Source organism: Aphanomyces invadans, assembly GCF_000520115.1.
Source record: "Aphanomyces invadans strain NJM9701 unplaced genomic scaffold supercont1.14, whole genome shotgun sequence".
NCBI classification, from domain to species: domain Eukaryota; phylum Oomycota; class Saprolegniomycetes; order Saprolegniales; family Verrucalvaceae; genus Aphanomyces; species Aphanomyces invadans.
Genome location: NW_008580159.1, coordinates 727,874 through 754,694, shown reverse-complemented (window position 1 = coordinate 754,694; position 26,821 = coordinate 727,874). Strand labels below are relative to the sequence as shown.

The 26,821-nt window shown below is 54.9% G+C and overlaps 12 protein-coding genes across 12 annotated transcripts; 5 read left to right on the top strand and 7 right to left on the bottom strand.

The window, feature by feature from the left end:
* The first annotated feature begins 2,657 nt into the window (after positions 1–2,657).
* On the top strand, positions 2,658–3,887 carry H310_07606 (hypothetical protein). The gene has a single exon (XM_008873012.1). The coding sequence runs from the start codon at positions 2,674–2,676 to the stop codon at positions 3,523–3,525; it is 852 nt and encodes a 283-aa protein (XP_008871234.1). The 5' UTR covers positions 2,658–2,673; the 3' UTR covers positions 3,526–3,887.
* Positions 3,826–4,973, bottom strand: H310_07605 (hypothetical protein). The gene is made up of 2 exons (XM_008873011.1): positions 4,152–4,973; positions 3,826–4,102 (listed from the first exon to the last, which is right to left on the bottom strand). Exons 1-2 carry the CDS (start codon positions 4,926–4,928, stop codon positions 4,013–4,015), a joined length of 867 nt encoding a protein of 288 aa, XP_008871233.1. The 5' UTR covers positions 4,929–4,973; the 3' UTR covers positions 3,826–4,012.
* A 60-nt stretch (positions 4,974–5,033) lies between these two features.
* On the bottom strand, positions 5,034–6,916 carry H310_07604 (RuvB-like 2; the record flags this gene model as incomplete). Its single annotated transcript, XM_008873010.1, has 4 exons — positions 5,034–5,711; positions 5,756–6,062; positions 6,125–6,793; positions 6,857–6,916. 4 exons carry the CDS (start codon positions 6,914–6,916, stop codon positions 5,305–5,307), a joined length of 1,443 nt encoding a protein of 480 aa, XP_008871232.1. The 3' UTR covers positions 5,034–5,304.
* Positions 6,917–7,227: 311 nt separating this feature from the next.
* On the top strand, positions 7,228–10,440 carry H310_07603 (hypothetical protein; the record flags this gene model as incomplete). Its single annotated transcript, XM_008873009.1, has 11 exons — positions 7,228–7,493; positions 7,577–8,129; positions 8,180–8,267; positions 8,315–8,483; positions 8,531–8,625; positions 8,723–8,912; positions 8,975–9,193; positions 9,249–9,581; positions 9,628–9,716; positions 9,764–10,055; positions 10,105–10,440. Exons 1-11 carry the CDS (start codon positions 7,434–7,436, stop codon positions 10,438–10,440), a joined length of 2,424 nt encoding a protein of 807 aa, XP_008871231.1. The 5' UTR covers positions 7,228–7,433.
* H310_07602 (hypothetical protein) lies at positions 10,405–12,122 on the bottom strand. The gene is made up of 7 exons (XM_008873008.1): positions 12,028–12,122; positions 11,814–11,980; positions 11,698–11,760; positions 11,526–11,647; positions 11,382–11,475; positions 11,190–11,323; positions 10,405–11,136 (listed from the first exon to the last, which is right to left on the bottom strand). Exons 1-7 carry the CDS (start codon positions 12,107–12,109, stop codon positions 10,572–10,574), a joined length of 1,227 nt encoding a protein of 408 aa, XP_008871230.1. The 5' UTR covers positions 12,110–12,122; the 3' UTR covers positions 10,405–10,571.
* Positions 12,123–12,734: 612 nt separating this feature from the next.
* H310_07600 (hypothetical protein) lies at positions 12,735–15,714 on the bottom strand. The gene is made up of 4 exons (XM_008873006.1): positions 15,300–15,714; positions 15,102–15,241; positions 14,682–15,050; positions 12,735–14,605 (listed from the first exon to the last, which is right to left on the bottom strand). The coding sequence occupies exons 1-4, from the start codon at positions 15,670–15,672 to the stop codon at positions 13,976–13,978; spliced, it is 1,512 nt and encodes a 503-aa protein (XP_008871228.1). The 5' UTR covers positions 15,673–15,714; the 3' UTR covers positions 12,735–13,975.
* On the top strand, positions 12,737–13,899 carry H310_07601 (hypothetical protein). The gene has a single exon (XM_008873007.1). It carries the CDS (start codon positions 12,751–12,753, stop codon positions 13,849–13,851), a length of 1,101 nt encoding a protein of 366 aa, XP_008871229.1. The 5' UTR covers positions 12,737–12,750; the 3' UTR covers positions 13,852–13,899.
* Positions 15,715–16,058: 344 nt separating the features above from the next.
* On the top strand, positions 16,059–18,627 carry H310_07599 (hypothetical protein; the record flags this gene model as incomplete). Its single annotated transcript, XM_008873005.1, has 11 exons — positions 16,059–16,583; positions 16,640–16,787; positions 16,836–16,897; positions 16,960–17,070; positions 17,139–17,275; positions 17,334–17,430; positions 17,479–17,880; positions 17,928–17,987; positions 18,045–18,123; positions 18,193–18,369; positions 18,428–18,627. The coding sequence occupies 11 exons, from the start codon at positions 16,059–16,061 to the stop codon at positions 18,625–18,627; spliced, it is 1,998 nt and encodes a 665-aa protein (XP_008871227.1).
* Positions 18,628–18,670: 43 nt separating this feature from the next.
* H310_07598 (hypothetical protein) lies at positions 18,671–19,359 on the bottom strand (the record flags this gene model as incomplete). The annotated part of the gene is made up of 4 exons (XM_008873004.1): positions 19,162–19,359; positions 19,005–19,102; positions 18,865–18,955; positions 18,671–18,811 (listed from the first exon to the last, which is right to left on the bottom strand). Exons 1-4 carry the CDS (start codon positions 19,336–19,338, stop codon positions 18,671–18,673), a joined length of 507 nt encoding a protein of 168 aa, XP_008871226.1. The 5' UTR covers positions 19,339–19,359.
* Positions 19,360–19,425: 66 nt separating this feature from the next.
* Positions 19,426–20,003, top strand: H310_07597 (hypothetical protein). The gene has a single exon (XM_008873003.1). It carries the CDS (start codon positions 19,442–19,444, stop codon positions 19,958–19,960), a length of 519 nt encoding a protein of 172 aa, XP_008871225.1. The 5' UTR covers positions 19,426–19,441; the 3' UTR covers positions 19,961–20,003.
* Position 20,004: 1 nt separating this feature from the next.
* Positions 20,005–20,421, bottom strand: H310_07596 (hypothetical protein). Its single transcript, XM_008873002.1, has one exon. The coding sequence runs from the start codon at positions 20,347–20,349 to the stop codon at positions 20,113–20,115; it is 237 nt and encodes a 78-aa protein (XP_008871224.1). The 5' UTR covers positions 20,350–20,421; the 3' UTR covers positions 20,005–20,112.
* A 415-nt stretch (positions 20,422–20,836) lies between these two features.
* On the bottom strand, positions 20,837–26,268 carry H310_07595 (hypothetical protein). The gene is made up of 3 exons (XM_008873001.1): positions 26,206–26,268; positions 25,335–26,093; positions 20,837–25,274 (listed from the first exon to the last, which is right to left on the bottom strand). Exons 1-3 carry the CDS (start codon positions 26,242–26,244, stop codon positions 20,913–20,915), a joined length of 5,160 nt encoding a protein of 1,719 aa, XP_008871223.1. The 5' UTR covers positions 26,245–26,268; the 3' UTR covers positions 20,837–20,912.
* Between the last annotated feature and the right edge of the window lie 553 nt (positions 26,269–26,821).

Below are 26,821 nucleotides of genomic sequence, written 5' to 3'. Positions count from 1 at the left end.
AGCGTGGGGAGCCACAACCGAACGCTTTTCCGCTCCGGGATGCCGTCGTCGAACAAGCCCTGCTTGAAAGCCGTCGACATGTGGTACGCGTACTCGATTTCCGCGGGCGTCCACGCGCCAAGACGGCGGGGGCCATGAAGGGGGGTCGCCACGAGAAGTTGGCTGGTCGCGACCATGTCTTGAATCGACCATGTCATGATGGAGTGACGAGGATGTTGTGTCGAAGGTGGGGCGGACGTTGACGGCCCAAGTACAGTTGAAAAGTGACCATCTCTCGACCACCATCGATCGCCATGTTGGAACCCGCCTTCGTAGGTATGTGTGTGTGTGAAATCTTACTCTCAGACGATGTTCCGCTGCACGTAAAAGTTCCCAAAGAGACATGGCAACGACGTCGTTGTGGGACCAGGGCCACGCGATGACTCCTCCTCGAGCGCCGACCAGGCATCCAAAGCGCAGACGTCTGGTCTGTGCCCATCCACATCTCGATGGGCGTGTCGACTTGGCGACGGTGCGTGCGTTGGGTGGAGGTCCAGCCGACGGCGCCAAATCCTGGCCAACTCGGTGTATGTTCTATATGAGAGCAACATGCCGCTGGACGTTTCTGTCGAGTCTGCCGTCCTGTCTCCCTCGAGAATAGCACACGTCCTGCACATCCTCGAGGGGGCCACCACGACCTACTCTCGGTCCTGCCGACGCGCCTTCCTTCTCTGCTGTCTGTTCCGCTGTGGTCAGTGCTTTAGAAGGGTTACTTTGTCGAGACGTGCACAACGCCTTGGTTGCACTGACGCATGGGGCCAGTCGCGAGCGTGTAGCCACACAAACCTCACGCAGTTGGGGCGCGCGTGAGGTCACCATTTCACTTGGATCGATCCCATGTAGTCGGGGAGGGGGGGCTAGCCGCCTGCATCTTGCACCGCTTCCTGCACGGGAGCTCCCCCGTCCAGCACAAGCTGTGAGCGACAACCCGAGGGTCGTCTCCAGGGGTGTGGGCAGGGGGAATTCTCTCGCACCGAGCGGAGACGCCGTCACAAGCAGCCATGCTGCTGCATATATACGGTGCGGGACGGCATCGCAAGATTCCACCTACAGAAGAATTGCAACATGACGGGTGGCTTCCCATGGCAGAGCCACGTCGTCGTCGAGCCCAGCGTTGTGCAAAAGTTATTACCAACGACTGAAAAGGTCGTTGTCGACAAGGTGGTGGGGAGATCCATCTTGTCATGGCTGCCATCCCTTGCGCCGCATCCCACACTTGGCGACGATGGACATTTGAAACATGTTAAAGTCGAAATTGCATCGACGACGTTGCACGATGGTGATCTCGAAAGCGCAAATCGAGCGAGCACGCCGCGCCACGCGACTCGCGTGAGGTCGCGGGAATGTACCTCCAACAACGTGTTGTCTGCCAACCTTGCGCCACAGAGTCGAGAGCCTGATGACTTGTCTCCCAGCGATAACTTCACAGCATATCTTGAATGAAGTGCGAGCGTGCCATGCGCTTGGCGAATAGATTTGCATGACGCAAGGCTGACGGGAAAGTCGAACCACTGCCTGTTTCAGCTGGATTGGCGGAGGAGCTAGCTATGGTGGATGAGTACCATACGAGTTTGAAAAGCGCGTCATATGGGGGCGCACGAGGTGCAGTTCGTGCCGGCCTTTCTCGGTGGACCACTGGTACAGCACGACACTTGGTACAGCCATCTACGTGGGTAGAGCGGCATCGTTGTCTTCCTGCGCTTGCGACTCAAATGGTGCTGGATCATCATGCCTCAGCTCCAAGAGGGACATGGAGAAGCATTGGCATGAAAATGCATTCCGTGGTCTGAGCGTCTCTTTCCACGAAGCATTGCTTCCGATGAACTTGCCGGCTGCGACTACACCTCGCAGTACAAAACGATTCTTTTGCCTTAGTTGCCATTCGACTGTCGACCTGCAGGGTAATGAGGGGATGGTGGAGCTGCCACACCTTCACGACGCCCCCATTTCTCTACTGGCTGTCACCAAATGCCCCCGATCCAGTGTTCCTCTATTGAGTAATTCTTTGGTTCGAGTAATTTTCAATCTTGTTTAAGCAGGGCCTTCACACGCCCGTGATCCCTTCGTCTTGGCTCGCTCCAGTATGCCACTCAAGCTGAAGCGTGACATTAATTTCACGGGCATACACCTTGGGAATACTCTCTTGGTCCAGCGAAGTGTATTCCAAGTGCTCACCATGACTGCAGGATCATCGCCTTTGGAGACATGCATCTTCTGCTCTGCAATACTGACAGGTGGGCCTATGCATGCTTTGAGTCGGTGTGACATTACGCGTCATTGTGAACTGAGTGACGGCTCATGCGTTGCGACATCCCAACGAGCACCGTTCAAGTAGGTCTGCGTGTCATCGAAGAGGTCCCTTGATCGCCCAGACGTCATGGCACGATGTGCGCCATGCCTGCAGTACTTCTAACTCGCCTTCCATTGCCCGATGCGTTGCATTCTCGTACACTTTCATGCACAAACATGATTCCGTCGAGTATTTTAATATTATATTCAATGTTCAATAGAGTTTTCTATTGAATTGAGATTAAAATTTCCTGTCAGCGAATTCTCCCAATCAATTTTTTATCCGGATACCGACCGACCTTCTCTCATGAAGAGCATTTTACTATTCACCCGCGCACATCAAGAATGGCAGACCTTGGCAGCAACGCGACGAGAATCCTCCGCGTGAAGCTGAACAAAGCGACCAACCTCGTAGCCGCCGACTACCACATTCCTGGCCTAGTTGAAGGAAAAAGCGACCCGTACGTGGTCCTCCGCATCGGCGATCAAAGGTTCAAGAGCACGTGCATTTCGTCGACGTTGAATCCTGTGTGGGGATATGAAGCGTTCGTGTTTCATCTGACTGAGCGCGACATGTACACAGCCGCACTGATCGTGGAAGTATACGACCATGACTTGATCAAAACGGACGACTTGATCGGGACCACGTATATTGCGCTCGCCCAGTACGAAATGGAGCAAGGAGGTGTTGTCGAGGCGGCGTGGCCGCTGGATATCCCGGACGGTTTTGCCAAACAGAACGTCGAGAGTGTTCTCCACGTGACCGTGGAGGTCCTGACTGCCGACGACAACCAAGATCAGATTGTCGAATCCATGCTCGAGACTCAATCGTGGTCAATACTCCAAGGCTGGCGGCATCTGTCCAAGGAGTACACGTCGCAACCAGTGATTCCCCAGGGATTTGAGTCGGCGTTGGGGTGGGTCGTCACGTTGCATCCGTACAGCGGTCCAGACATCATCGATGACCTCGACATGGACGGATGGTTCTATGCGTCGTCACTCAAAGGCCCGTGGTACAAAAGTACCAAGAACCATCCAACGGCCGTGTACCGCAAACGAGAGTGGACACGGTCATACACGAAGGCCCGCGCCGCCTCCCAGTACCAAACCAAGGAGCAGGACGACACCATCGACGCAATCCTGCAACGGTATGGGCTCTCCGACGAATCCACGTCCATGAAGAAGAAGCGATCATAACGCCCTCGTGAATTGGTTGTTTCCGTCGTCCATACTAGGTAAGAGGGTCGGTAGAGTAGGTTTGCGTTGCTCAGCAACGTTTCAGTGGGGCTCGTCATGATGGAGCAACTGCAAGTGGAGTTGGTAGATCGTGTTCGAGAGTTGCCGAACGAATTGGCAAGTGAAACACCGTTGTTGCAATCTTGACCCTGGTGGTTGTGGCCGTTGCCCAGCAACGAAAATTCAAATTTTGACTATTTCCTCTCCATGTGGCGAATGCATAGCCGTTGCACAGCAACGCTAAACTAGCAAATGCTGTGCGCAGTGTCAAATGCATGGCCGTTGCTCAGCAACAAATTGTAACTTGAAGCAACGAAATGTTGCATAACGTGGTCAATCTGGCCAACGTAGCAAAGTCACGACTGTTTTATCTAGATGCAGTCCAATCTACAAGGGAAGGTCGTTGCTCGGCCCGTCGCCAATCGTGTCAAAGGCACGGACCAACGATTTAGATCTTGCGAGGGTGCGCGGAGGCGAGGAAGGAATCTGTCGACTTGACAAAGCGCACGCCTTTCGCACTCAATTCGTCGATGAAAGCCTGCGAATTCAACGTTAGCAATCGCATCAAGTCGAGATCGGGGACGTACTCGACCACTGGCGTCGAATCCCGGGACGTTCGACGTGCAGTCCAAGAGGACTACAATGTCACTGGTGCGCTCCTCCGGCCACTCGTTCACCAAATCCCGGACGGTGAAGTTGACACAGTGTGACAATGCTTGGCCACACACCGCAACAACGTTGGACTTCTTCAAGGACTCCACAAGAGGAATGTTGAGCGACGTAGATGGGTCGTGGGGAAGCTCGATATCGGCACGGAGCGCAGAATAATGCTCGGTGAAGCAATTGGTGCCTTTTTGAATGTATTGGATAGGACGATGAGAAAGGGACGACCACTCCAAGGCGGCGTCGTGAATGGGATCAACAATGGCTTGGCCAGGAGTACCCATGATGCAGTGCTCAGGCCAGATGCATAACTGGAAACGCCCACCTTCTTCGAGCGCTTTGGTGTATTCGTAGGCATACGCTTGCAGTTCCGGAGACCTTGGCCTCCACTTCCCACTGGCAACGTCTGCCGACGGGATCAGTGTGAAAGGAGACGGACTTTCACCAGCTTGGTTCTGCCAGAATACGCCGTGCGCAATGTGCAGCCGCTGATGCGAGTCCAACGTGATGATGATTTGGCTAATGTCCTTCACGTGCGAACGAATGAACGCCGCTGTACGAAAAGCATCGTCGTCAGCAGTTGGGATCGCAAGGGATCCGCCAGGATGGAAGTCGCGCTGGGGATCAATAATGAACAACGTCAGGCCATGGCGCTCAGGGCCGCGTTCCACGTGGGCGATCGTGCGAAGTGCCGCCTCCATGTTGGTCAATTGACGGAAATGAGATTTTCTTGACCTCACCAGCACGTTGTATACAAATTTCAAATGCACTCGGTCAACATTGGTTTTGTATACAGTGCAGTTTCAAATTCTCCCAAAAGAGCGCGCAAAACCACACCGGCCGGCCGCGGTCGGGCGGCGCGCGTGAAGGATTCCATGCAGCTGCATCGGTTGCTAAATGAAGCACACGGAAAGCGTGGGTGAACCGTCGCGCCTTGGCGGGCTCTCGACTCCGGCACGCATGAGGCTTGAGCCCGGATGAAGCACACGTGAAGTGAAAGAGGTGACTTTGCACCGTACTCGTATCGGTCGGTACGTCAGTTTATTATTCACAAGGTGGTGGAGGAGTCAAGAATCCCTACGCCATGTCTTCGTCTTCGTCGTCCTCGTCGATTTCGTTGAACATGAACTCGTGTTGATACTCCATCAAGAACTGGGTCGACCGCTTGACGTCCACAAAGAGTGAATAAACTTTCTTGATATCGGCCACATCGACTTCCGTGCCTTTCCGCTTCGTGCACACCAAAGACGCCGTCATAATGACGTGGATCGCATACCGTAGCGACGTTTCCATCGCGATGCGTGTCAGAAGGTCCTTGGCATCATCGGTCATTTCGACGTCCTCTTCTTCACATCGAATGTTGAGGATCTTGCGAACGTCCGACTCGCTGTACGGTTTCGTTGAGATGATCATCAAGCGGTCCAGCAAGTCGATCGGAATGCCGTGCGGACTCTTGTAGTTGGTGCCGCGAATGCGAGTGATGCCTGCGACATTATCCCGTCAGATACATATTGCAGCAACGCAATACCTCGGTTTGTCGCGATAATCAAGACAGGCGCCAGGTCACTCTCCAAGGCACGGTTCAGCCACGAAAAGCACTCAATGTCGAGCATGTGTACTTCGTCGATGAAGAGCACACCGGGTACAATGGTCGCCTTGCCTTCCTCTCGCCATTCGCTCACCTTGGTATCGATTTGTTCGCGTACTTCGTCCTTAATTTCCCCCGTGTCACCAGCAAACAGCGCCAGAAATCCTTGGGATCGCGAGTTGATTACGTCGATCTCATGCAAGCTCACGACATGAACGACCTCCTTGCGCTTTTGAAGTTCGCCTTCCTACAAGTCCATTCCATCAGTCCAGTTCCCAGGACGGAGTACCATAGGGAAGTTCGACGAACCGGGCACTGAACAAAGCGTGTCTGAGGTCCCATCGCGTCGTAGTCCTTGGAACGAGTGAAAGACCGGCCGAGTTTGGAAATCTTGCCGCTCTCCTTGTTGATCGTGATGACATCTCCCGCTTCGATCTTCTCCTTGGTTAACTGGTCGATCATTTTCGCTCCAAGGTCGTACACTGTTTCCATCTCCGTCGTGCGCAACGTCAATCGCCCGATCTTGTCACCTGCGCCCCCAGTGGGGGTGTCCACTTGAATTTCGACGACTTCACCTTCGATAATCTCGGTTTCTTCCATGATGCGGACCCCAATAGACCGTCTGAACGCCTGGGTGAGCGCCTCGGTCTTACTCATTTCCAATGAAAACACTTCACTTCCTGCAATTGTTGTGAACGGTGTGTCTTCGCCCAACGCCTGCGCAATCCCCATGGCAATTGCCGTTTTCCCAGTGCCAGGTTTTCCTGCCAACAAAATGGCGCGCCCTGCAATCTTGCCCTCTTCAATCATGCGCAAGACGATCCCAGCCGCCTTGCGCGCGTCGGTTTGCCCGACCATGCCTTGACTCACATTGCGTGGTTCCAACGCGTCGTCGAGCCCCAACCCACGAATGTGCGAATGCGCGCCAATCCGCTCGATGCGTGTGATGTCCCGAACTTCAGTCTGTGTCTTTACACTCTACAAACATGCTTGAGATCAGCTCCATGGATCCAACGCATGCACTTCCTCGCGACTCCTTACCATGGTCCTCGTTCCAGTGGATGCCGCGTCGTCGAAACTTGGATTGGATTTCGAATGCATTTGGATCTCCTCCAACAATTGATGCCGGTAGAAACTTCTTGAAATTATCCGGATGCTTTCAAAATTAATGTATTACCTCAAGTTGGCGAATAGAACGCAATGCGTTAAACCCTCTCCAACATCAAACGCATGCAAAAAATTGAAAAAAGCGTCCTTTGTGGAAAAGTAAAACGCCAGGGCAGCCAGCCTCGCCACGGATCGTACACGTCACGATCGGTGGCACTTGCCGAGGAGTTGACGCCCCCTGCTGACTGCATGCGCATGGCGCAGCTCCACGAAGTGCGCCATTCTGTGACTGGCCTGCGTTAGAGCCCAATCAGAGTTAAGATGGCGACACAGGAGCGCCTGCCATGCTGCGGGGGCGGTGCTACATGGTCAGACGATCAGCATGAAATTCCTGACGTGGATATGCGCAGAGTTCATATTCAGGGCAAAGGAGAATGCTCGATTCCTTCTATCCTTCGATGATGGCAGGTACCCCCAACGCTTTTGACTCCTTCAAGGTTTCCCGTCTGGCATGTGTCGCGACCTTTCGAAATTCGAACACACCGAAAGTTTACCGAAAAAATTGAAGCAGGTAAAAAAAGAGATCTTTGTCAGCCAAAATCCAACCGTCCCGCCGACGACAAACCACAGCGGTTGTTGATGGCTGCGTCAAAGGTGCTTGGGTTGGCGCCATCGTCGAGCCTTGGCCTCTTGGATGTCGTTCCTGCTGTCGGCACGCTGTGCGTCGCGTTGCCAATGTATGTCGCCACGGCGTTTCCAAGCGTTCCAGGTGGCGACAGCGGTGAACTCATCGCGGAAGCGTGCAAGGCGAAAGGCGGGGTCGCGCACCCGCCTGGTTACCCACTGTACCTCCTCCTCTTGCAAGCTGCGTTCAAACTTGAAGTGCTGGACGGGTTGACTCCAGCGTACATTGCCAACGTCGAGAACGCACTGTTCGCGGCGGTCGCCGCTGCCTCGATCACGCATTTCGTGTACCTGTACACGAACAAAGCAAACGCATTCGCTGCCATCGCGAGCGGTCTCATGTTTGCATTTGCGCCACTGACGTGGGAGTATGCTGCCGGCGCCGAAGTCTTTGCTCTCAACAACATGCTCCTCGCCGTGTTGTTTGTCCTTTGCGCAGTCTTCAAGAGGTCGCACAGCATCTTTGCCGCATCCGTTGGCGCGCTCATATGTGGTTTGGCTCTGTCTAACCAACACACTGCCAGTACGCGCTCGGCAATCGTCTCGATGTACTTGTCTCACAACCTTTTTTAGTTTTGTACGAAGTGCCCATGATCGCTTGGATGCTGTGGCACGGTCGATATGTGTTCCGCTGGTACCATATCTTTTGCATGGGCATGCTGTACGTACTTTTCGCCATGTCGTCCCGTGCATGAAACTCGCCATTAGGTTTGTCGCGGGATTGACGCCGTACGTGCACCTCATGCATGAGTCGGAAACGCCATCGAGAGGATCGTGGGGGAATGCATCAAGCTGGATCGGGCTCCTCCGTCACTTGGTACGCGAAGAGTACGGCACGTTCAAGCTGTCGCCAATCACGTCCACGAATCTAACCGAGGTATGACTCTGCGCTGTGACGTTATGTCTAATGCACGCATGACGTAGACGCCATGGGAGCGAGGGCTGTTGTACCTTCAAGACGCCCGCGAACAATTCGTCGGCATCGGGTTCATCTTGGCCCTCCTTGGGTTGTGGCGCGCGTACGTAATATGGACCATGTCCACCTTGGACGGCCATGCGGTTGTTCTGACTCTGGCATGAAGTTTACCATTCGAAATACTAATCACAATACCATAGTGAGGGCCCTGCCGACGAGACATCGCGTCCTCTGACCGACTCGTCCGCTCCCTCGACGACCACCCGTCCTGCCTCCACGGAGCCTACTACTGCCACGCCCGAGCAGCGCGCGCTGGATGACTTGCTCCTGCTCACCTTTCTACACTACTTGGTGTGCTTCAACTCGTTGGCGAACTTGCCGTTGTACATTGTACGTCGTGCGCTTGGCATGGTCTACTTTCAACCCTGCCTGGCTGACGTCGCTTTTCGTAGCCGTTGACGCGCTCGATCCACAGCCGATTCTGGATGCAGCCCAACATGGTGATTGCCATGTTCCTCGGCATTGGACTCGCTCGGATGCAAGGCAACGTCGTTCGCAGCCTCCCGTCGTTTCTTCCGACGTGGACAAGTCGGTTTGTCGTAATTGCTTCGTCGTTGGGGCTCGTGGGGCTGCAAATGTCGACTCACTATCCCCAGTCCAACCACAGCAAGGTTGCACGTCGTCCTTTACGATGCATCGTGGCCTCTCATTGTGCGGTGCATGTAGTCGGGCGTGGTGATTTCGTCCTACGGCAACGCATTGCTCGACACGCTGCCGCCCAACTCGGTGCTGCTGTCCTACACCGACATCAACTGGAACAGCGTGCGGTACTTGCAAGAGTGCGAGAAGAAGCGGCCGGATGTGACGCACCTCAACTTTCAGCTCATGCCGTACAGCTGGTACAGCCGCCAGCACGACCTGTACCCTGGAATTACGTTTCCGCCGTTGATTCAAGGCGTGTCCACCGAGCGCGGGAGCAAAGGGTTTGAGCAGCTCACGCGCCGGTTTGTCATGCAAAACATGTACGCCCTCAACATGTACTTGGACCTGCACGCCGTGGTATGTCACTGTGACATCTCGATCGATCCCGTGACCTGTCGCACAGAACGAATCGGCACTGGGCAAAGACGGGTACTACAATGGGTTTTACGTGACGCCGCACGGGATGCTGTGGAAGATCCACGAGCAGAAAAAGTAGTAATCGTGCCTCGTGGCCATCGCGACGCTGACTCCGTGCCTAGGATGCCGACGTATTCCACGTGGAACAAAGAGTCGAAAGCGCTCTTTCGCATGTACAACCAGAGCTTTGCGTTGGCGCATTCGGCCAAGTACCCGACAGGGTCGTGGGAATACGTTGCGCGCAAGATTTACTTTGACGGACTCTACCAAAAGGCGCTCCACAGTTTGCAGTACTGGATCGACCGGACGGCCAAGAAGGGCAAAGATGTCACGTACGACGACTTGGATGGGTACATGTTTGGCCTACGGGACATTGTCAAGGCGCTCAACGGGATCTACCACATTGCGCTGCCGGTATGTCATCGTGACAAGCCGAAAACCTCGATGACGTGATCTTGCACAGGCGCAGTGCGTGACGTACCCGCGCAAAGACATTGTCAAGAACTTGGCGTTGACGTATGTTCGGTACCATGGCGCGCTCGTGTTGGCGGAGCGCCAACCCGCGCGCGACTTGCCCATTTCGAAGCAGTTGGTTCACGACGTCAAGGTCGAAGCTGTGCGCATCTCGAACGAGTTTCTCGAGCTCAGTCCAAAGGACAAAGACATCGAAGTGTTTCAAACGTTTGTGGACACGGTCGACAACCCCGAGGCAACCGCGGCGGAAGCATCCGCCAAAAAGGTCAAGAAGACGAAAAAGAAGAAGGCGCGACCTCATCAAGTCGTTGAGGAAGAATTGTAATGCACATCACGAGTACAACCGTCCTTTGAATCGTGTCGTTTGTGTTTATGCACACGCTTCACAGCCTTCCATCATTGTCATTCATGGCACTCAACTCCTTTATCTCAAATGGACGGTCGTGGATCGACCTCTCAAGTCGCGCTGCCTTTGGACAAGCGTTTCTGTATGTTGCGAAACTTATCTTTGATTTGCTCCGCGGTGCGGTGGACCAGCACGTTGGGATAGCGCCGCTTGATTTCGGTCCAGCTCGACTCGCCAAAGACCCGGACGCCTTGGCGCACTGCGTCTTCTTCCTCGGGGGTCCACACCACTCGACGCTTTCGTCGACGTTGCTGGGTCGCATCACCGGCCCCGGGAGGCCACTTCTTGTCTTCCGCCACAGACTCGGGCGACGATACAGTCACAACATCGTCGTTGTCATCATCCTTTTCTCGCTTGCCGTCGGCCATTGCCGCTTCATCGTTCTGTCGCCCCGTCTTGACAGCTCCCTGCTGTACTTGTTGAGAGTGTGCATCCTGACGGACTTGCGCTGGTGGCGGCGGCATTTGAATCCGTGTGGCATCCAAAATTGACTGGTCATCTGGCCTAGGAAACTTGGTCTGCACCGCAGCGCTCAAGCACTTGTCCAGAACCGTCCAGGTTTCGGCGGGGACTTCCATTGGTCGTTGCAACGACCGCCGGCTGACGCGAGGTTGCCTAGATGCAGGATGGGATCAATAGGGCCATTCAGTAGAGTGGGCGCGACGTACGCCGTCGTGCTATCGAAAGCGACCACCGTGTCGTCGGTTGTGGAAAAGAGCTGGTCTTCCACTGCATTCAAGAACCGAATTGCGTGTACTTGGAACGCCACGAGGGGAAATCGAGCAAGGAGAGCCACGAGTTTCTGCAACGGCATGGTGTGTGATATGCAGCTGCAATGTGGGTCATGCATCGAAAATCACCTCGTGGACGAGGGGCCCTTTCCGATCCACGAGAAATTCATCCAAGCGCCGCTGAAAGTCCTTGGCTTCGCGCTGTACGGCGTTTGATGGGTCGCTAGGATGGCGTTCAAATGGAAAGATCGAAGAGAGATCGGCAGCACGTACATTGGGTTCGGCAAGTATGGCGCGAGATGCGTCGAGTACCTGTCAAACAACACAAACGGGCCCGCACTCAATGACTCGTCGTTGTACTCGTCCACCCATCGTCGAGCGGGCAGCAAGATGAACTAGTGCATACGTCAAACGACAAAGCAAAGAAGCGTAGCCAACGCCGAACCTGAATTGTGCAAAGGAGTCGCACGGCCCGTGTTTGTGGCAAGGGTGGATTACACTTGGCCGCCTGTGCCACGTGTTGCAAACTTCGTTGGACATCATGAGCGCAGTCGGACGTACCACCCAGTCGAAGATGCTATGGAATTCGTGCATGGGGTGGTGCACGCACGGAGTTGAGCTATGAAAGTCGCGGATGTCCATTCGAAGGGCGGCCAAGATGAAGCGAGTGTACTCGGGCGAGGACGCATCAACCACGGCACCGAGCTCCTCGAGTTTGCGGGTCACGACTGCCACTTGGTAAGTGGGCGTCATCATGTCAGTTCAGTGTACGTACACAATGACGCCTGGACTTCATTCACTTGCGAGAGGAAGCCTAAGGTGCCGTGCAGGCGCGCTGTCAAGGAATCCGTTGCCATGCCAAGTGCCGTGATTATTCTATACTTACACTATTTCCTGCAATTATTGGATTTCACACTATATTCACCTTCCCACGAATTTCACAAATGACAAAACACGCACGGGGTTCATCGTCAACTGCGGAATTCCTAAGAATCGACCGTTGAAGCGATCCAAGCCCAGCGGCTTGACGACTCCTCGACGCGGCGCGACGCGAATGCCTTCTCATTCCTGTGCACATGCGCCCACGTCTAGCAACTCATCTTGATGGAGGTATTCTTCTCTAGTTCACGCAAACCTGCTTCGCAAACACATGCCTTGTATTTTGACCTGGCCTGCATGGCATGTGGCATTCCGTTCAATAGTTCAAAGGACGGCTTGTCCTTCGTACACGCAGTCCATGTGCCGCCTTCGTCCCTTCCAACGCTAGATCTTTCAACCTTGTAAACTCGAGTTCTGGCGTCGGAGGACGCGGTCCGTCACCTCCTCGCATCTTGTCCATTGCATGCGGGGTTTGGCACCAATTTGCATGGGATTGGCTATAAATGGGGAGAGGATTTTAAATTCCGCCAATCCGCGCCCTCGTAACGCGCTCGCATTCGAAAAACGAAATTTCGCCAGCCACCGAACGCCATTCTTCGATTTCAACCGGATAACAGAGATGAACGACCTGAACGATGCGGTGGAAGGGCTGGCACCGGATGATGAAGTGACATATCCGGACGGGCTCAACGCGCTCGATGGAGGGTTCAAGGACGACGGCGATGAAGACGGCGGCGCCGACGGTATGGGCGGGTCGGGCATGAACCCTGGCAAGCAACGGGGTGGGCGCGGCAAGGCCTCATCTGCGATTAAACCGTCGCCGGCGGGGACGGCCGCGGTGACGCCGGTCGTCGCGAGCCCGGCTTCGACCAACAAACGCAAACGCGTCGTCGTGTCGCTGTACCAGAAGCAGCAAGTTCTCCATCGCCTTGACAACGGCGAAAAACCCGTCGACATTGCCGCGCTCCTCGGTATTTCCCGCCAACAGATCTCGGATATCAAGAAGAACAAGGAACGAATCATGCGCTTTTGCGGAGATGCGAAACACTTGGCTTCTTTGCGCCGAAAGACCCTCAAGGTCGCCGACGATGAAGCGTACCCTGCTGTTGAACGTGAATTGTACCGTTGGATGGTCACTGAGAAGGTCCACCAGAAACCTGTTACCCACGAAGCGTTGCATCAAAAGGCTGCGGAGCTCATTGCGCAAGTGACCGGCAACACGCAAGCGTCCCTGAAGCATGAAGACAGCAGCTCGTGGCCAGGAGTGACCCCTGCATGGATGAAGAGCTTCAAGAAGCGGTACGGCATCAAGGAAATGGCTGGCCCCATGCCCACATATGACGTTGAGGAAGGCGCGATCAACATGGGTATGCCTCTCGAGTCGAACGAAGAACTGAACCTCAACATGATGGGGAACGTCCACACGAACTTGAACACGCTCGGTGAAATGGGAATTTCGATGGAGAGCGACAACCTGGGTGCCGCGTATGGACATAACCCGAAGGACCTCGCCGCAAAGTTTTCCGGCATTCCACTCAACCCCGGCGTCCTCCTCGACGCAATCCACATGCTCAGCGGTCGTATGGATGCGTTGGAAGCGACGACACGAGAGCGCATCGCGCAGCTGGACGCGCGGATCGACGATATTTACATGCTTGTGCACCCCAAGTTGAAGCTGAAAGACGGCGCGGCCAACCGCAGCGCGTACAAGGTTGTGTAGGAATCCTATTAACATGCCGAATTTTGATCTTTGCGAGTGCGTCATCCATCCTCGTCCAAGGACGCTTCCGTGGCTGCGATCCTCCTTGGCGTACAGCACCACGGAGACCACTTACAACTTAACGTTATTTCAACGGCGACAGCGTGAATGGAGACCCTCCATGGCCGCTTGCCGGGATGGCGGACGTCGGCGCGTTCGAATGTGATTGCCCCGACGTTTTTATCTTGGGGAGGTGAGTCGGGTTCAAGTTTGGCGAGAACCCGAGTTCATCGACGGGTGTGCCGTACTCTGTCAGCTTGGCCTCGGCTGCCTTGGTGTAATCGGCGAGCAGCTTCAGTACGATCGCGAGTTCCTTCTCGAGGTCGCGAACTTCTTGGTTCTTGGCTTCCATGATGTCTTCGAGGCGGCGGCGAACCTGGGCCGCGATGGATGGGTCCAACTGCGCATGAGCGAGCACTTCGTTCAACTGGGCGTCCTTCTGCTCCAACACGTCGCCCATGCTCTCGAGCTTCTTCTCGAGCAGGAGGTTCTTGAGCCCGTTCTTTTGCTGCACATCGTAGATGCTCGTCTGGAACTGGCTGTGCAGCGTGTTGTACTCGTTCTGGACTTGCGCAAACCGCTGCGTGAGTACTTCGTGCTCCCACGACAGCGATCCGAGCTGGTCTTCGAGCACGAGGAGTTCCGCCTTGGCGGCTTTCAGGGCAACCTTGTCTTCGTCGTAGCTCTTGATGCTTTTCCGGAGCCGCTCGACGTCCTGTCCAGGCACAAGGATGAGTGTCAGGCAGGGCGGTAGACGCGAACGTTGGGACTGCGGCCTCGGTGGTGTGTACCTGCAGCGCTTTCTTCAATGGCTCGGACATGCGCTTGTTCTCTTGAGAGATTTCAAACATGAGCTTTTCGTCCTGCGCTTCCTTCTTCTTCATCTCAGCGACTTCTTCTTTCAGCGACTTGATCAAGTCCAAGTTGTTGTGCGTGATGTCGTTGTAGTAGTTTTTGATCTCGCCAAACGCTTTCTCGTGTCCGGCCATGAGCTGCGCAATGTGGCTGTTCTTGCGCTCCTCGATGCGCAGCGTGTCGACGCGGCGTTGGCTCTCCAGGTCGTCTCGAAACGTCTTGCGCTTTCGTTCAAACTTTTGCTGGAGTTCTTTGGCGTGGCGCTCGAACTCCTGCCGCAGGATTGTGATCCGCTTGTCTTGTTCCTACAGTGCCGTGCCATCGTGAGTGCTCCTCGCGACGACCGATGGCCGTGCCTGCTTCAGCGTCTTCAAGTAATCTTCGTGCGACAGCTCCATTTCCTTCAAGTCCAACTTGAGCGATCGTTTGTCGGTTTTGAGCTCGCGCTCGATGGTACGATGGTCGTCTTGGCCGATCTTGAGCGACGTTTCCGATTCTATACCAGCGCCGTGAGCTCGTCTCCCCCGATAGGTACACGAGCATCGCGTGTGTACCGATTTTTAGCGCCGAGATCTCGTTCTGGTGCTCGTACAGCAAGTGCTTGACACGCTGCTTGTACACTTTGATCTCGACCTGGTGCTTTTCTTCCAAGTCCTGCCGCTCGCGCTCCTTGTTTCGCAGCTCGGCCTTCTTGTCCTCCAAGTTCTTCTTCTCGACGATCCAAAAGTAGTTGATCTTTTCTCGCTGCTGCTGGAACTCGTTGAACGCCTCCTCCTCCTTCTTCGACTTCTCCGCGAGCCGCTTGGCTTCTTTGACCAATTCCTGCCGCTCGGCCTCCAACTCCCTCGACATGTCGTCCTCCTTGCTGTCGCCATCCTTGCCCTTCTTTCCCTTCTTCTCCTTCTTCTTCCCCTTCTTCGGTCCCATCTCTGCCGCCAACGACGTCGCCGACTCGACAACGAAAACGCCGAGTAACCGCCCACGCTCTGGCCGTTTCACACGTTCTCCCAGTTAGTACCTACATCGTTTAGTCCTACCCATCCATAGATATAGTTGACAGTGAGTCGCTGCGCCATGCACATCAGGACATGCTCCATGCGCTCACGGCTGTGCTCTAGACAACTTGTACAAGGAACGACCTGCACCTTCGACTTGCATCTCAGCGCGGCGGCCGCCACGGACGTGGTATCGTCGCCCTCAACCATGTACTAGATTCAGTAGTACAATCTCTGCGTTGTACTAAGTACTAATGTCGTCGGTAACGTTCACACCCCACGCTTGAATGGATCTTGAAGAGGCGCACAAATTGGCACATGGGGGACTTTCTCTTGGACGCTGTCGCGCAGTTCCTCAAGGGCGCCCAATGGCTCGACCCTGTGAACGCATTCATGCACACGCATAAGCTTGCGTTCGTGGGCGTCGTGGGTCCACAGGAGGCGTACTCGCTGCAGCAACACGCCATCTTTGTCGAGTTCAAGGGCTTGGCCGACCAGTTGCTGGAGGGTATTGTGCAAGACTTGGGGTGTGAACCCGCAGCGTTTGTCTCTGCGTTGGAGGAGGCAGTGGTCAACGAGGCCGGCGGGCCAAAGGAGGAGGAAGTGCAGCTCCTCATGAAGACGCTGCTCGCGTACGACGACTTTCACGGGTTTTGTACGTTGATGCAGAGCTACGTGGAATGGAATGCCGTCCCAACGATGCCTCCCGACGACAGCGAAGTACAAGCAGGGCATGAAGAGCTGTCCTGTCGAGACGACGTTCCGTTTGATGCGAAGAAGTACTTTGGGTCGCCAGAGTGGATCCTGCAGGAAGTCGTCGCGCGATCTCTCTTGGACGCGCAGGTAAGTTCAACGTACGCAAAGCAACCGATGAAAGCGTCAGGTCCATGGATGCGTAGGCATCGGGCCACCTCGATCATGACGACGCAGCGTATTTGCCGTGGGCCGAAGCCATCATGTCGATGAAGACGTGTTACGACGGACAACTCGCGGGTGATGAGTCGTCTGGCGAAGCATCCAATGCACGAATCGACTGTGTCTCATCAGGTAGCTCGTCCTCAACGCGCTCAACTGGAGCACAATTTTTGACTGTAGAGTCGGTGGAGTCGAAGATGGCAGCCGAACTGCAAGCCTTAGAAGCCAAGTTGGTGCACGAAGTACGCATCCAACCGCGACGCAGAGCAAATTCAATCTCATGGCAGGATTTATTCTGGAGTAGCGACTCAAGGTCGATCTATTGGTCGCGCAGAGGCTGTCAGAGCGGAATGCGGGCATGCGGCAGCAAATGGCTGCATTGTGTCAAGCAAGCAGCGGACGATGTGGAGATGCTGTGTCTGGCGGTGACGAGGTTTGCTCTTGCGCCGCACCATTCGTGGCGTTCGTAAATTGCCACGGTAGACCACAGCTTCAATGGCGGCGGAGGAAGAGCTGGGCATGCTCTGTGAGCGTTTGGAAGCTATCCAAATGGAGCTAAAAGCGATCAAGACGCGGTGCTTTGGTTTCAAATCCGTGAGCCCAGTCCACCTGGATGAAATGTACGCCGTGTATGGGCTCCGCGATTGCGCTGTAACCTCACGCCCTTTTCTCCCGTAGCTATCTCTTTCTCAAGGAGAAAGTGCATTTCAAGCACGACTTGGCTCAATGCGAGACCGAAATCGCCGACTTTCTCTTTCGCCGCATTCAACCGAGCGTGCGCGTGGCGTCCATGGACTCTGAGTGTTGTCTCAAACATGCGTAGGAGTCTGCCATCGTGCCGCACTTGCTCCAGTGGTTGCTCCTGGAATCCGAAGCCCACGAAGTCCAGCAGGACATTCAGTCCCGAAGTTTCTTGAGTCCGAGAGCAGAGGCCAAGGAAGACGACCCAAACGATCGGTGGGTGCAGCAGTGGAGTGACCCCGACAACGCGTACTACTACACGAACGCCGTGACGGGCGAAGGACGATGGGACCCCCCCACGTCGAAAGACGGCGAGCCGATTCTCGGCTATTGGAACCACGATAACGAGTGGGTTCCATACACATTTCTGACACCAGGACCGGCCGACATGACGGCGGATGGCAAGGAAGAGGCGAGCTCAACGTCCGACCTGAAGCTCCCGCCGTTGGAGTCCAAGCCGTGGACACCGTCAGCCGTTTTGATGGTAAGGAGATGCCCCACGTCGATCTTGAACGGGATGGGCGTGCGCAGGACATTGGATCGGCGCTGGAGTCGGCGCAGTCAACGCACCGGGCCTTTTCGACAGACATGGTATCGAACGCCCCCACACGTACTTCGTACATCGAGGGTCGTGACAGCGTGCACTAGTTGGACGTGGAAGCGTCGCTGCAAAAGGTACTGCAGGAGCATGCCGACGAGTCCAAGAAGCTTGAAATTGCATTGCAAGGTAATTCGATCATCCACGCGCTGTCATGACCATATTCGTTGTGTTTCCCATCACTCGATCGACTTGCAGTCGAACATGCAAGACAGATTCAAGACATCCAACGACGAAAGGCGCAGCGCCGCAAAGAGCGCAAGATGAAAAAGGCCATGGTGAACGACTCGGCAGACGCCAAGGAAGCGTCGATCGCTCCGCCGCCACCTGTCGACCTGCCGTCTCCACTCAGCGCATTGAGTGGGTGTCAAATTAGTACGATCTCTTGTTCATGCTTGCTTACATGGGCGCAGCTGACCTGCCGGTGGCTTAGACATTTGCCTGCCCGAAGGGGGCAAGTTCGACCTGCTCAACCTTCTCAGCGAAGCGGACGAGCGCGTCCGACGGGAGCGCCGTGGAGATGGCCCCAAGCAGGAAGCGTCGGCACCATCGTCGTTAAACGCGACGTCGCTTCGGTATTTGGCGGAAAAAATTGCCCCAACATCGAAACTGATTGAGATCGAAGAAATTTAGCTCAACATGACATCACTGTATTGCCTTGGATGTTAGCAAGTTTCTAGCGCTGAGGGTGGTGGTGGCGGGGGTGACTGTGCTTGCGAGCATTGTATTCGGCCTCGACGATTTCGTCCGTGTAGACCTTGAGCGCCGTTTCAGCGTCGACGTTGGACTGAATCAGAGCCGCTGCCGTCTTGCGCTTCTAGCGAGGAGGAAAGGAAGTTGCTCTGGTCGCCCGTGGGAGTCCTTCCGTACCTTGTTTGCAGCTAGCACACGCCCACCAAACTGAATCAAATGGACGGCCACGCTTCGCTTGGTACAATAATGCAGCGGCGACGATCCAAACCTGTGCGACCCACCATTCGACCCTCGAGAACATGTGCATGCCCATGTACCTATCTCGTGCGTTCGGATTCGCGCCGTAGGACAACAACAGAAACACGATGCTTCGATTGCTTGCGTGCACCGCAAGGTGCAGCGGAGTAGCGCATCCCTATAAATCTCTTACACGCAAAGCGCTCCAACCGCATGACACACCAACATCGTACGAACTTCGACGTCGCAGTCCGCATTGTCGAGCAAGTACAGGACAACGTCTTTCAGGCCACGGATACAAGCTTCATGTAGCACCGCACGGCCGGTCAAAGAATTCCGCGCATTGACCTCTTGCGAGTCCAGGAGCTTTTTCACTTGCGGCAGGCTCCATCGATCGTCGTCGTCATGGTGCATCGCGGCGGCCTTTCGCGATGCAATTCCGGATACCATAACCGGATTCTATTTTTGAACCCGGGGGCACCAACATGGATTGCATTTCGTCACGGCGGACCGCGCGATGAGCTCGACGGGGTATGGTATCAGCGGGCACAAGAACGCGTTCAATTCAGGGGTCAAGATCGGCAATTATGTTGAGGATCAGTATGGTGCCAAGCTCGCGCGGGAGAGTGTCGTGTGCCGGATGCATGGCACGTCTGAAATGCGTGCCAACTATGTCGATCCCCAAACGCAACAGTCGAGCGAGACGGTGCCGCCAAGTGTCCAAGAGCAAACTCAATCGTACGTGCAACAAGCAGGACTCAGCTACACATTGCTCTTCCCCCATGGGCCCGCGGGGAAAGAAGGTAAGAGCACCGAGTGGTGCACGACCAACCAACTCCTGCATGGCCCGTCGCACGTCCAGAGCCGCAGCGTGTTTGAAAGTGGATCCGAGATCGGGACAGCGCACATCGACACGCGTCACCGAAGTGAGAAGACCATTGAGCTTCACAAGAAGCTCGCACGGGAGAAACGCCTGCAGCAATCGTATGTGTCGACGATGCAGGCCAGTTCAGCGCTCGTGCGAAAGCCAACGTAGCATGCCAGCCTAATGCTAATGCATGTCTACTTGATTGAACCAACGCGCGTACTAGAGCCACCGTGCCCAGTCTTGTTGATCGATAGACGATGCTAGGTCGGCACGATTCGCATTGCTCGGCGCTCGCTCATGGCAATGACCGTTCTGGTAGCCTACGCGGCGCAGGGAACCTTGTACCACGGGTGATCGCAGCTGAGTTTGCGCCTGATGTCGCGCTCGATCTGACGGATCGCATTCAAGTCGCTTGGGCTGCTGGACGTAGCAATTTGAATGCTCAGCCGGTCGTTCCTCCACACGAGATGGTTTTCATTGCGTTTGAGTTTGAACCCATGCCTCTCCATCATGTCGGTGAGTTGGCGGAGCCATTTATTCTTGGTCTTCTTGCCCATGCTGGTGGGCCGTTTCCGCACGACAATGTCGATCCGAGAATGGTATCGTTGGCACCTTGGTCGACGCGTGCACTTCTCTGGCTGTTGCCACGTCCCACTGGCAACCCACGTCAGCCCATACAACCGTGTTGGTCGATGCATTCGGTGCGATGTCGCCAACGCACCAATCCAAACACTCCAATCGCAGATTGAAGCGCTTTGATTGGCTCCTTGCCCTGACAACCATCACACGAGGCCCAAGAAATAACAAGCGTTGGCACCGTCGTCGCGGCACTTCAACTTGCAGTCCGCATGACCAACTTCCACTACCCATCCGGCACCCCCCCCGCAACGCCGCCGCGCATGTCCACAAGGAGAGTTATCAAGCATTGCGGCCAGCTTCTCTTGGGGACGATGGACGAGAAGAAAGCGGTTGTTGGCAGGCATCGACTGCCTCCATGATCAAGCCATAGCGACATGGCCCCTCCAACAAACGACTCCAGCAATCGGGTCAAAAGATTCCACGAGACAAGTCGTCAAAACGACAACAAGTCCTTGCAGATAAATGCACGACGTTCCATCAATTAATACTGATAGCCACCTCCATACTGTTGCGGCGGGATGCCGCCACCATACCCGCCGAGGCCACCGCCCATAGGCACACCCGGCGGCATGCCGGCGGGCTGTCCGTACCCTCCAATCGGTTGTTGCATGCCATAGCCACCGTAGCCAGCGTTCGGGTCATACGCGGTGGCTGCGATCGCCATGACGGGGTTCAGGCCCATTTGGAACGCCGGGTCGACGCCGCCGGGGATCCCGCCATCCATGTGGTGGCCATTGTGCGGGTCCTCCTTGGGCTTCGTTCGTTCGTCCAACACCTTGATCTTGTCATTCAAGTTCTTGACGTACTGAATCATGTACGGCATGACAAAGTCGACGTAGCCGTTGCGCCACGCGAGTTCCATCGCCACGTCCGGCTTGATGAGCTTGTAGCACGTAAACAAAGTGGCACAAAAGCATTCCTTGTCGTGGGCGGCGACGAAGAAGCGCAGCAAATCTTCGGCCAACTCGACGTCGCCAGAATCAAACGCAGTGTCGATCGCGTCTTTGTACATCTTGTCGGCCTTGGACAGCTTGAGCGACTGGCCATATCGCTTGTTCTTCTTGTACAAGTAGGCGGCAATGCGGCGAAACTCCAACAGTTCGTGCTTTTCCACCTTTTGGGCAAACGAGATCTGGTCAAAGTTGTCGTACGAGTCGATCGAGTCGCGCAGGGCCTGGTAGTCTTCGTCTTCGACCAAGATTTCGTTCAGCGCTTCGTTCACAGCCGACAAGTTTTCCTTTTGCACGTCCTTGAGGTAGTCGACCACCAACGGCAAGTTGTCCGACTTGCGGAGTTGGTGCACGACGCGGGCGTGGTCGAGGTTGGGCGTAAGCACTTGAAGCAAGCGAGTGAGCTCCAACGGGTGCTGCTCCAAGTAAAAGTTGATTGCCTTGTAGTGAATCTCTTGGTTCCGGACTTTCTGGATGCAGTCCAGGAACAAGTCGTGTGCAAACGCAACCGGGTGGTCCACCATCGTGCGGACCGCGTTGTCAAACTGGCCGTCTTCCTTGTACAAGTACACGGCATGGTCCCAGTGCAAGCCCTTCTCACACGCGCGGAGGATCTTGCTCACGTTCATGCGCGAGTGGAAAATCTTGATGTGTTCCATCAGCTTGGTCGGGTTGTACTTGGAGTACAAGATCGCGAGCTCCGTAAAGATGCCGGCATGGGCACCTTCCAGGCCAAGCCCTTGCTCCATCAACTTGAGAAGTTCGGCCCAGTGGCCACGACGTTCGTAGTTGAGGATGAGCTCTTCCAAGTGGTCAGGGTGCACGATAATGTGGAGACCACAGAGGCCAGCAAGACGAAACTCGTTCACGTCCACGCATGCATAATTGACCTCCTTCCACGTCCCGACCGAGTTGGCCTTGGTCGCGGCGTCGACAGCTTCGCGGAATTTGCCGAGGCGGACATAACAGATCGCGAGCTTGGCGTTGTTGTTGATGTTTTGAAACAAGAGCTTGGCAGCGTTGAACATGCCTTCAGCAAACAACCGTTCGCCCGTGTTTTGGATCTGCGCCACGTTTGGGGCCGAAATAAACTCTTCCAATTCCGCGTACTTTTCGCACTTGGCCAACGCGTAAATGAGGGACGTGTCCAGGTGCTGCTCCTTGACAGTCTTGCGGGCCATGCGAAGGTAGTCGATCAAGTCAGCCCAATTGTTGTCGCGCTCGGCGGTCGCAATGACGGCAGCATACGACGACGGGTCGCCGGCCTTGATGAACGATGCCAGGGCGTCGTGGAGGTTGTTCGAGTCGAGTTGCGAACGGGCCAACTTGGACCATACGTCCGGTTCGTTGCACCGGTCGGCAAATTCGTACGCGCGCGTCATGTCCTTGATGTGGTCCAAGAGGACGCCGATGGCATCGCCATTGCATTTGCTCTTCTTGTAAATCACAAACGCTTCTTCGTACAGTTGGTATTGCTCGCCGACGGCAATGCGGGCAATGTCCGGGCCATCAAAGTTGTCGAGGCGGTTGACGTAATCCATCACTTTTTCCTTGCACGCTTTGATGGCGGTCAACACGAGCAAGTTCTGGAGGTTCTTGTTCGTCGAAAACTCCGTGCCTTGGAGCACAATGCGTTCGAGCAACTCAATCAACTCGTTCGGGAGCTCCGCGTTCATGAACGCGCGCACCGTCGTCGACACTTCGTCTGGGTTCTTGGCTTCCGGAAGCGCGGTTTGCACGACTTGGTCAATCAACGCGCGACGAGAAGGCGCTTCCGACTCGCCTTCGACAGACTTGACGAGGACTTTGCCCCACAAATCCAAGTCTTGGCGATGGACAAGGTATCGCGCCAAGTCCTTGAAGAGCGAGTTTTCCGTCGTGACGCGAATCAAGTCGTCGTCACACGCGCCGTTGGCACGTTGGTAGGCCAAGAATGCCAGGGCTGGGTCAAGCTTTTCGCAAAACTTACCGACTACGGCCGGTTCGTAGTACGGGTTGTTGATCAAAAACTGCTGGGGGTCGCGGTTCAGGGTCACGTAAATCTTGCCCACCGCGTTATGAGTCGCGGGTTCGGTATTGCCTTGCGACACGCGCGCTTCCAACCACGGCTGGAGCAAGCGCAGGCGGTTGCGCTTCTCGACTTGTTCGACCAACTGGTCCACGGGCGTTTGCGGGATCGCGCTCAACAGAGTCTTGATGTAGTCTTCGTTGCAGTCCAAATCGAGGAGCTTGCCAACGACTTGCGGTGTCTTTTGGGGGCTCACCTTCGTCACGTACACTTCAATGTACTTGAGCAGGTTGTTCGAGTACAAGTACTGCGTGAGCTCCTCGACAAAGTCGTAGCGGTCGCACACGTGGATGAGCGGGCGCGGGTCTTGGAGCTTGGACTCCTTGAGAAAGTCCTTGACCTTGACGGGATCGTACACGGCCGAATCGCGGCACACGCGCTCGACTTCCTTGAATTGGCCCATCTTGGTCGCAGCTTCAATGTACTTGAAGTGGACGTCCGGTTCTTGCGAAAAGTTCACGACAGAACCCAAAAAGTAGTACAGCCCGTCAAACGACTTGTACTTTTCAAACAAGTCGATGATCTGCTTCGCGCCGAGCTGCTCGACATACTTGGTCGCAACTTGGACAACAATTTGCAAGTTCTGGCGCATGTTCTGACCAAGCAACGCGTTCATGAGCTCGACCGACACTTCCCCTGTCAACGTGCCAAAGAACGTCACGATGAATTCGTGGTTGATCGCGTGCGTGTTGACAACGACTCGCTTGAGGTCGGCCAAGTCGGTGTAATGTTCCAAGGCGCGCTGGAACAACCCAGCCTTTTCGCACAACTGGGCGACACGGGGACGGTCGTAGTGGCTGAACATGTTGTTCGATAGGATCGCGTCGGCCACTTGGGGCGATCCACCAAGCAAGTTGATTTCGAGCAAGCGTGTTTGGAGGAGCGCATCTTCCGGGCGGTTCGCCTTGAGGGCTTCCAACAAGAACGCCGTCGTTTCTTGGATGCGGCTCACTTGCATGAAAATGTCGACTACCGACGCAATGTCGACAAGCGGTCCGTTTTCGGCGACAGCCAGCTTCTGGGCAAAGTCTAACGCGCCTTGGGGGTTGGCACGCACCAAGTTTTGCAGCATGAACGTGTAGTCGCAACGGTAGTTCGTCTTGGACGCGTACGCGACAATCTTATCGAACTCGCCGCGCTGGACAAAGCAGTTGATCACCTTCTCCGGCACATTCGCACGCAAGTACACCGATAGCGCCATCGTGATGTCCGACTGGGCACACATGTCACCGAGCTCTTCCGAGCACTCCAACTTGTCCTCCGATAGCCACTTTTGGAGCAATTGGCCGCGACCTTGCTGCAGCACAGGACGCGCCAACTCGATGGATTCGTACTTGTTGAGCGTGCCCATTTCGAGCAACACGCTGAAAAATTGCAGCACGGGCAGGGGCTGGCCAGGCTGTTGCGGCATTTGCTGGAAGCGCTGGATCACTTGCGGCGTGCGCAACACGCCTTGGGGGCTCACGGCGGCAAGGCGGGCAGCACCTTGAACATCGTTCAAGCTCACGAGTCGGTTGAATTCCGTGAAATAGAGCTCTTCTGCCCCAGGCAGATTCAGGCGCGTGGCCAAGCTCAATGCAAGCTGCGAGTCGCGAAGGGTGCCGACGACGTACGGGACAAGCTTCTGTTGGTTGATCGAGAACTGGAGAAGTTGACCTCGGCGGGTAATACCGAGCATGCCCTTTGTGGGCGAGTGCAAGCACGTGACAAATACTGTGTCTTGGCTGACTCTGGCGCGGTAGACGGGCTTCCCGCTGTGAATGTCAAACAAGAAGAGGTAGCCCATTTTTGTGATCAAGTAGATGATGTCGTCGCTCGGAGATGCCTAAGTCATGGTTCATGAGCTTGTGGGACGTGCGAACATTGGAATGGACAGGGAACTTACAAGCATCGACACAGGGAAGTCGTTGACGGCGTCGGCAGCGAACGGAATGGGTTGGGGCGGCAGGCGGAAAGTTTGGCCAGTGGCATTCGCGCCAACTTCCATGATGAAGAGCTGCAAAGGTGCGCCGTCCTTGGTACCGGCAAAGCACAACACTTGCGCTTCGTCGGTGCGACCAGGAGGCTTCATGTGGGCAAAAGTACCAGCGTGGCCTTGAAGCACCTGGCTCACCTTCTTGTCCTTGGAGTAGAGCTGCATGTTGCCGTCGATACGTCCGCCTTCACCTGCGGAAATTCCCACCAGCAACAGCCACTGGTTGTCCGGCGACGTTTCGTAGCTGATGATTTGGGTATTGGGACCCAAGTTGGCGTGACGGTCGAACTGTTTTTGGGGTGGGGAGTCACCTTCAATACTCCAGTGATACACCGCACCGGCCGTCACCAACCCGATCGTGTTGGGCGTGATCCATCTCCAAAAGACGATAGCTTCCGTCATTTGGTGGGTCTTCATCTTTGCGCGGAGCTCCATGTTGAAAATCTGAAGCTGCGGTCCTGCGCGCAATGCGATCACTTTCGTGAGAGGGTTCATGATAGCAGCTTCGGCAGCAATAGGCCTTCGTTGGACGTTGTTCCCAGCCGCCATGTCCACAATCACGACGTTCGCTTGTCCGTTGACTGTCTCGCATACAGTGATGAACTTGTCACTTTCCATGGCACACGTGCCAAATTTAACATACTCGAGATTGACTCCCAAGGCCCCCAACTACAAGAGCCAGATGCGTCACACAAAATCTCGTTAGATGGAGGAATCGCATGCACCGAGTCCATCGCACACACGTGGAAGCAATCTTCAAAGACACAGGAGGGGCACTTACATTGAGGACCTCGCCGAAGGTGATCGGTAGGTCGGCCATGACTCGACTTCGCTCCTTACCAGCCTTTTCGAAAATGACGTAGCTTTGGATATCTTGTGCAATTTTAAATGTCATCGAAAATCGTATGTTGTTCAGTATATATCGATTAAAAAAATGCAGAAATTGATTTGGAACCTCACATACGCGTCGCCCCCCGATGAACCTCTGCAATACAATATTCAAAAGACCTCTCTATTTGCGTACCCTTGAGAGTCGATAGATTTTAACTACCAAGTGTGATGTATATGTTCATCACAAGGTGCGGATACTCCATACCTCTTATATAGTATATCACGAATATATCAAATATTCGAAGGTTTTATCCATGTCAAGGACATTCTGCGAGAGGGGCGTTATGAAACGACCACATTCCGCCGTGGTTTTAGCACCAACATACAAAATATATTTAATTACCTTCATGTTAGTATTCAATTTTTTTGGGCCAACACTTTTACCCATGGATTTTGCTCAGCATCGCTCCGTCGCGACGTCGGCGGCAGATCTGCGGGAACTTGAGCCATCTTGGCCATGGAACTCCATATCTATGATGCCTTTCAAGCGGTTAAGGATTTCATGC

Excerpts from the sequence above, each read along its gene's own strand:
- H310_07600 (XM_008873006.1), bottom strand. The coding sequence starts at position 15,672 with ATGGGACCGAAGAAGGGGAAGAAGAAGGAGAAGAAGGGAAAGAAGGGC. Across the intron at positions 15,051-15,101 it reads ACTTGAAGACGCTGAAGCAG|GAACAAGACAAGCGGATCAC; the intron begins GCACGGCCATCG and ends ACGGCACTGTAG. Across the intron at positions 14,606-14,681 it reads CATTGAAGAAAGCGCTGCAG|GACGTCGAGCGGCTCCGGAA; the intron begins GTACACACCACC and ends GTGCCTGGACAG.
- H310_07601 (XM_008873007.1), top strand. The coding sequence starts at position 12,751 with ATGAACGACCTGAACGATGCGGTGGAAGGGCTGGCACCGGATGATGAA.
- H310_07602 (XM_008873008.1), bottom strand. The coding sequence starts at position 12,109 with ATGGCAACGGATTCCTTGACAGCGCGCCTGCACGGCACCTTAGGCTTC. Across the intron at positions 11,648-11,697 it reads GACTCCTTTGCACAATTCAG|TTCATCTTGCTGCCCGCTCG; the intron begins GTTCGGCGTTGG and ends CGTATGCACTAG. Across the intron at positions 11,324-11,381 it reads AAGGGCCCCTCGTCCACGAG|AAACTCGTGGCTCTCCTTGC; the intron begins GTGATTTTCGAT and ends ATGCCGTTGCAG.
- H310_07597 (XM_008873003.1), top strand. The coding sequence starts at position 19,442 with ATGAGCTCGACGGGGTATGGTATCAGCGGGCACAAGAACGCGTTCAAT.
- H310_07595 (XM_008873001.1), bottom strand. The coding sequence starts at position 26,244 with ATGGCCGACCTACCGATCACCTTCGGCGAGGTCCTCAAT. Across the intron at positions 26,094-26,205 it reads CCTTCGGCGAGGTCCTCAAT|TTGGGGGCCTTGGGAGTCAA; the intron begins GTAAGTGCCCCT and ends TGGCTCTTGTAG. Across the intron at positions 25,275-25,334 it reads ACTTCCCTGTGTCGATGCTT|GCATCTCCGAGCGACGACAT; the intron begins GTAAGTTCCCTG and ends ACCATGACTTAG.
- H310_07605 (XM_008873011.1), bottom strand. The coding sequence starts at position 4,928 with ATGGAGGCGGCACTTCGCACGATCGCCCACGTGGAACGCGGCCCTGAG. Across the intron at positions 4,103-4,151 it reads GATTCGACGCCAGTGGTCGA|GCTTTCATCGACGAATTGAG; the intron begins GTACGTCCCCGA and ends TTGAATTCGCAG.
- H310_07606 (XM_008873012.1), top strand. The coding sequence starts at position 2,674 with ATGGCAGACCTTGGCAGCAACGCGACGAGAATCCTCCGCGTGAAGCTG.
- H310_07596 (XM_008873002.1), bottom strand. The coding sequence starts at position 20,349 with ATGGGCAAGAAGACCAAGAATAAATGGCTCCGCCAACTCACCGACATG.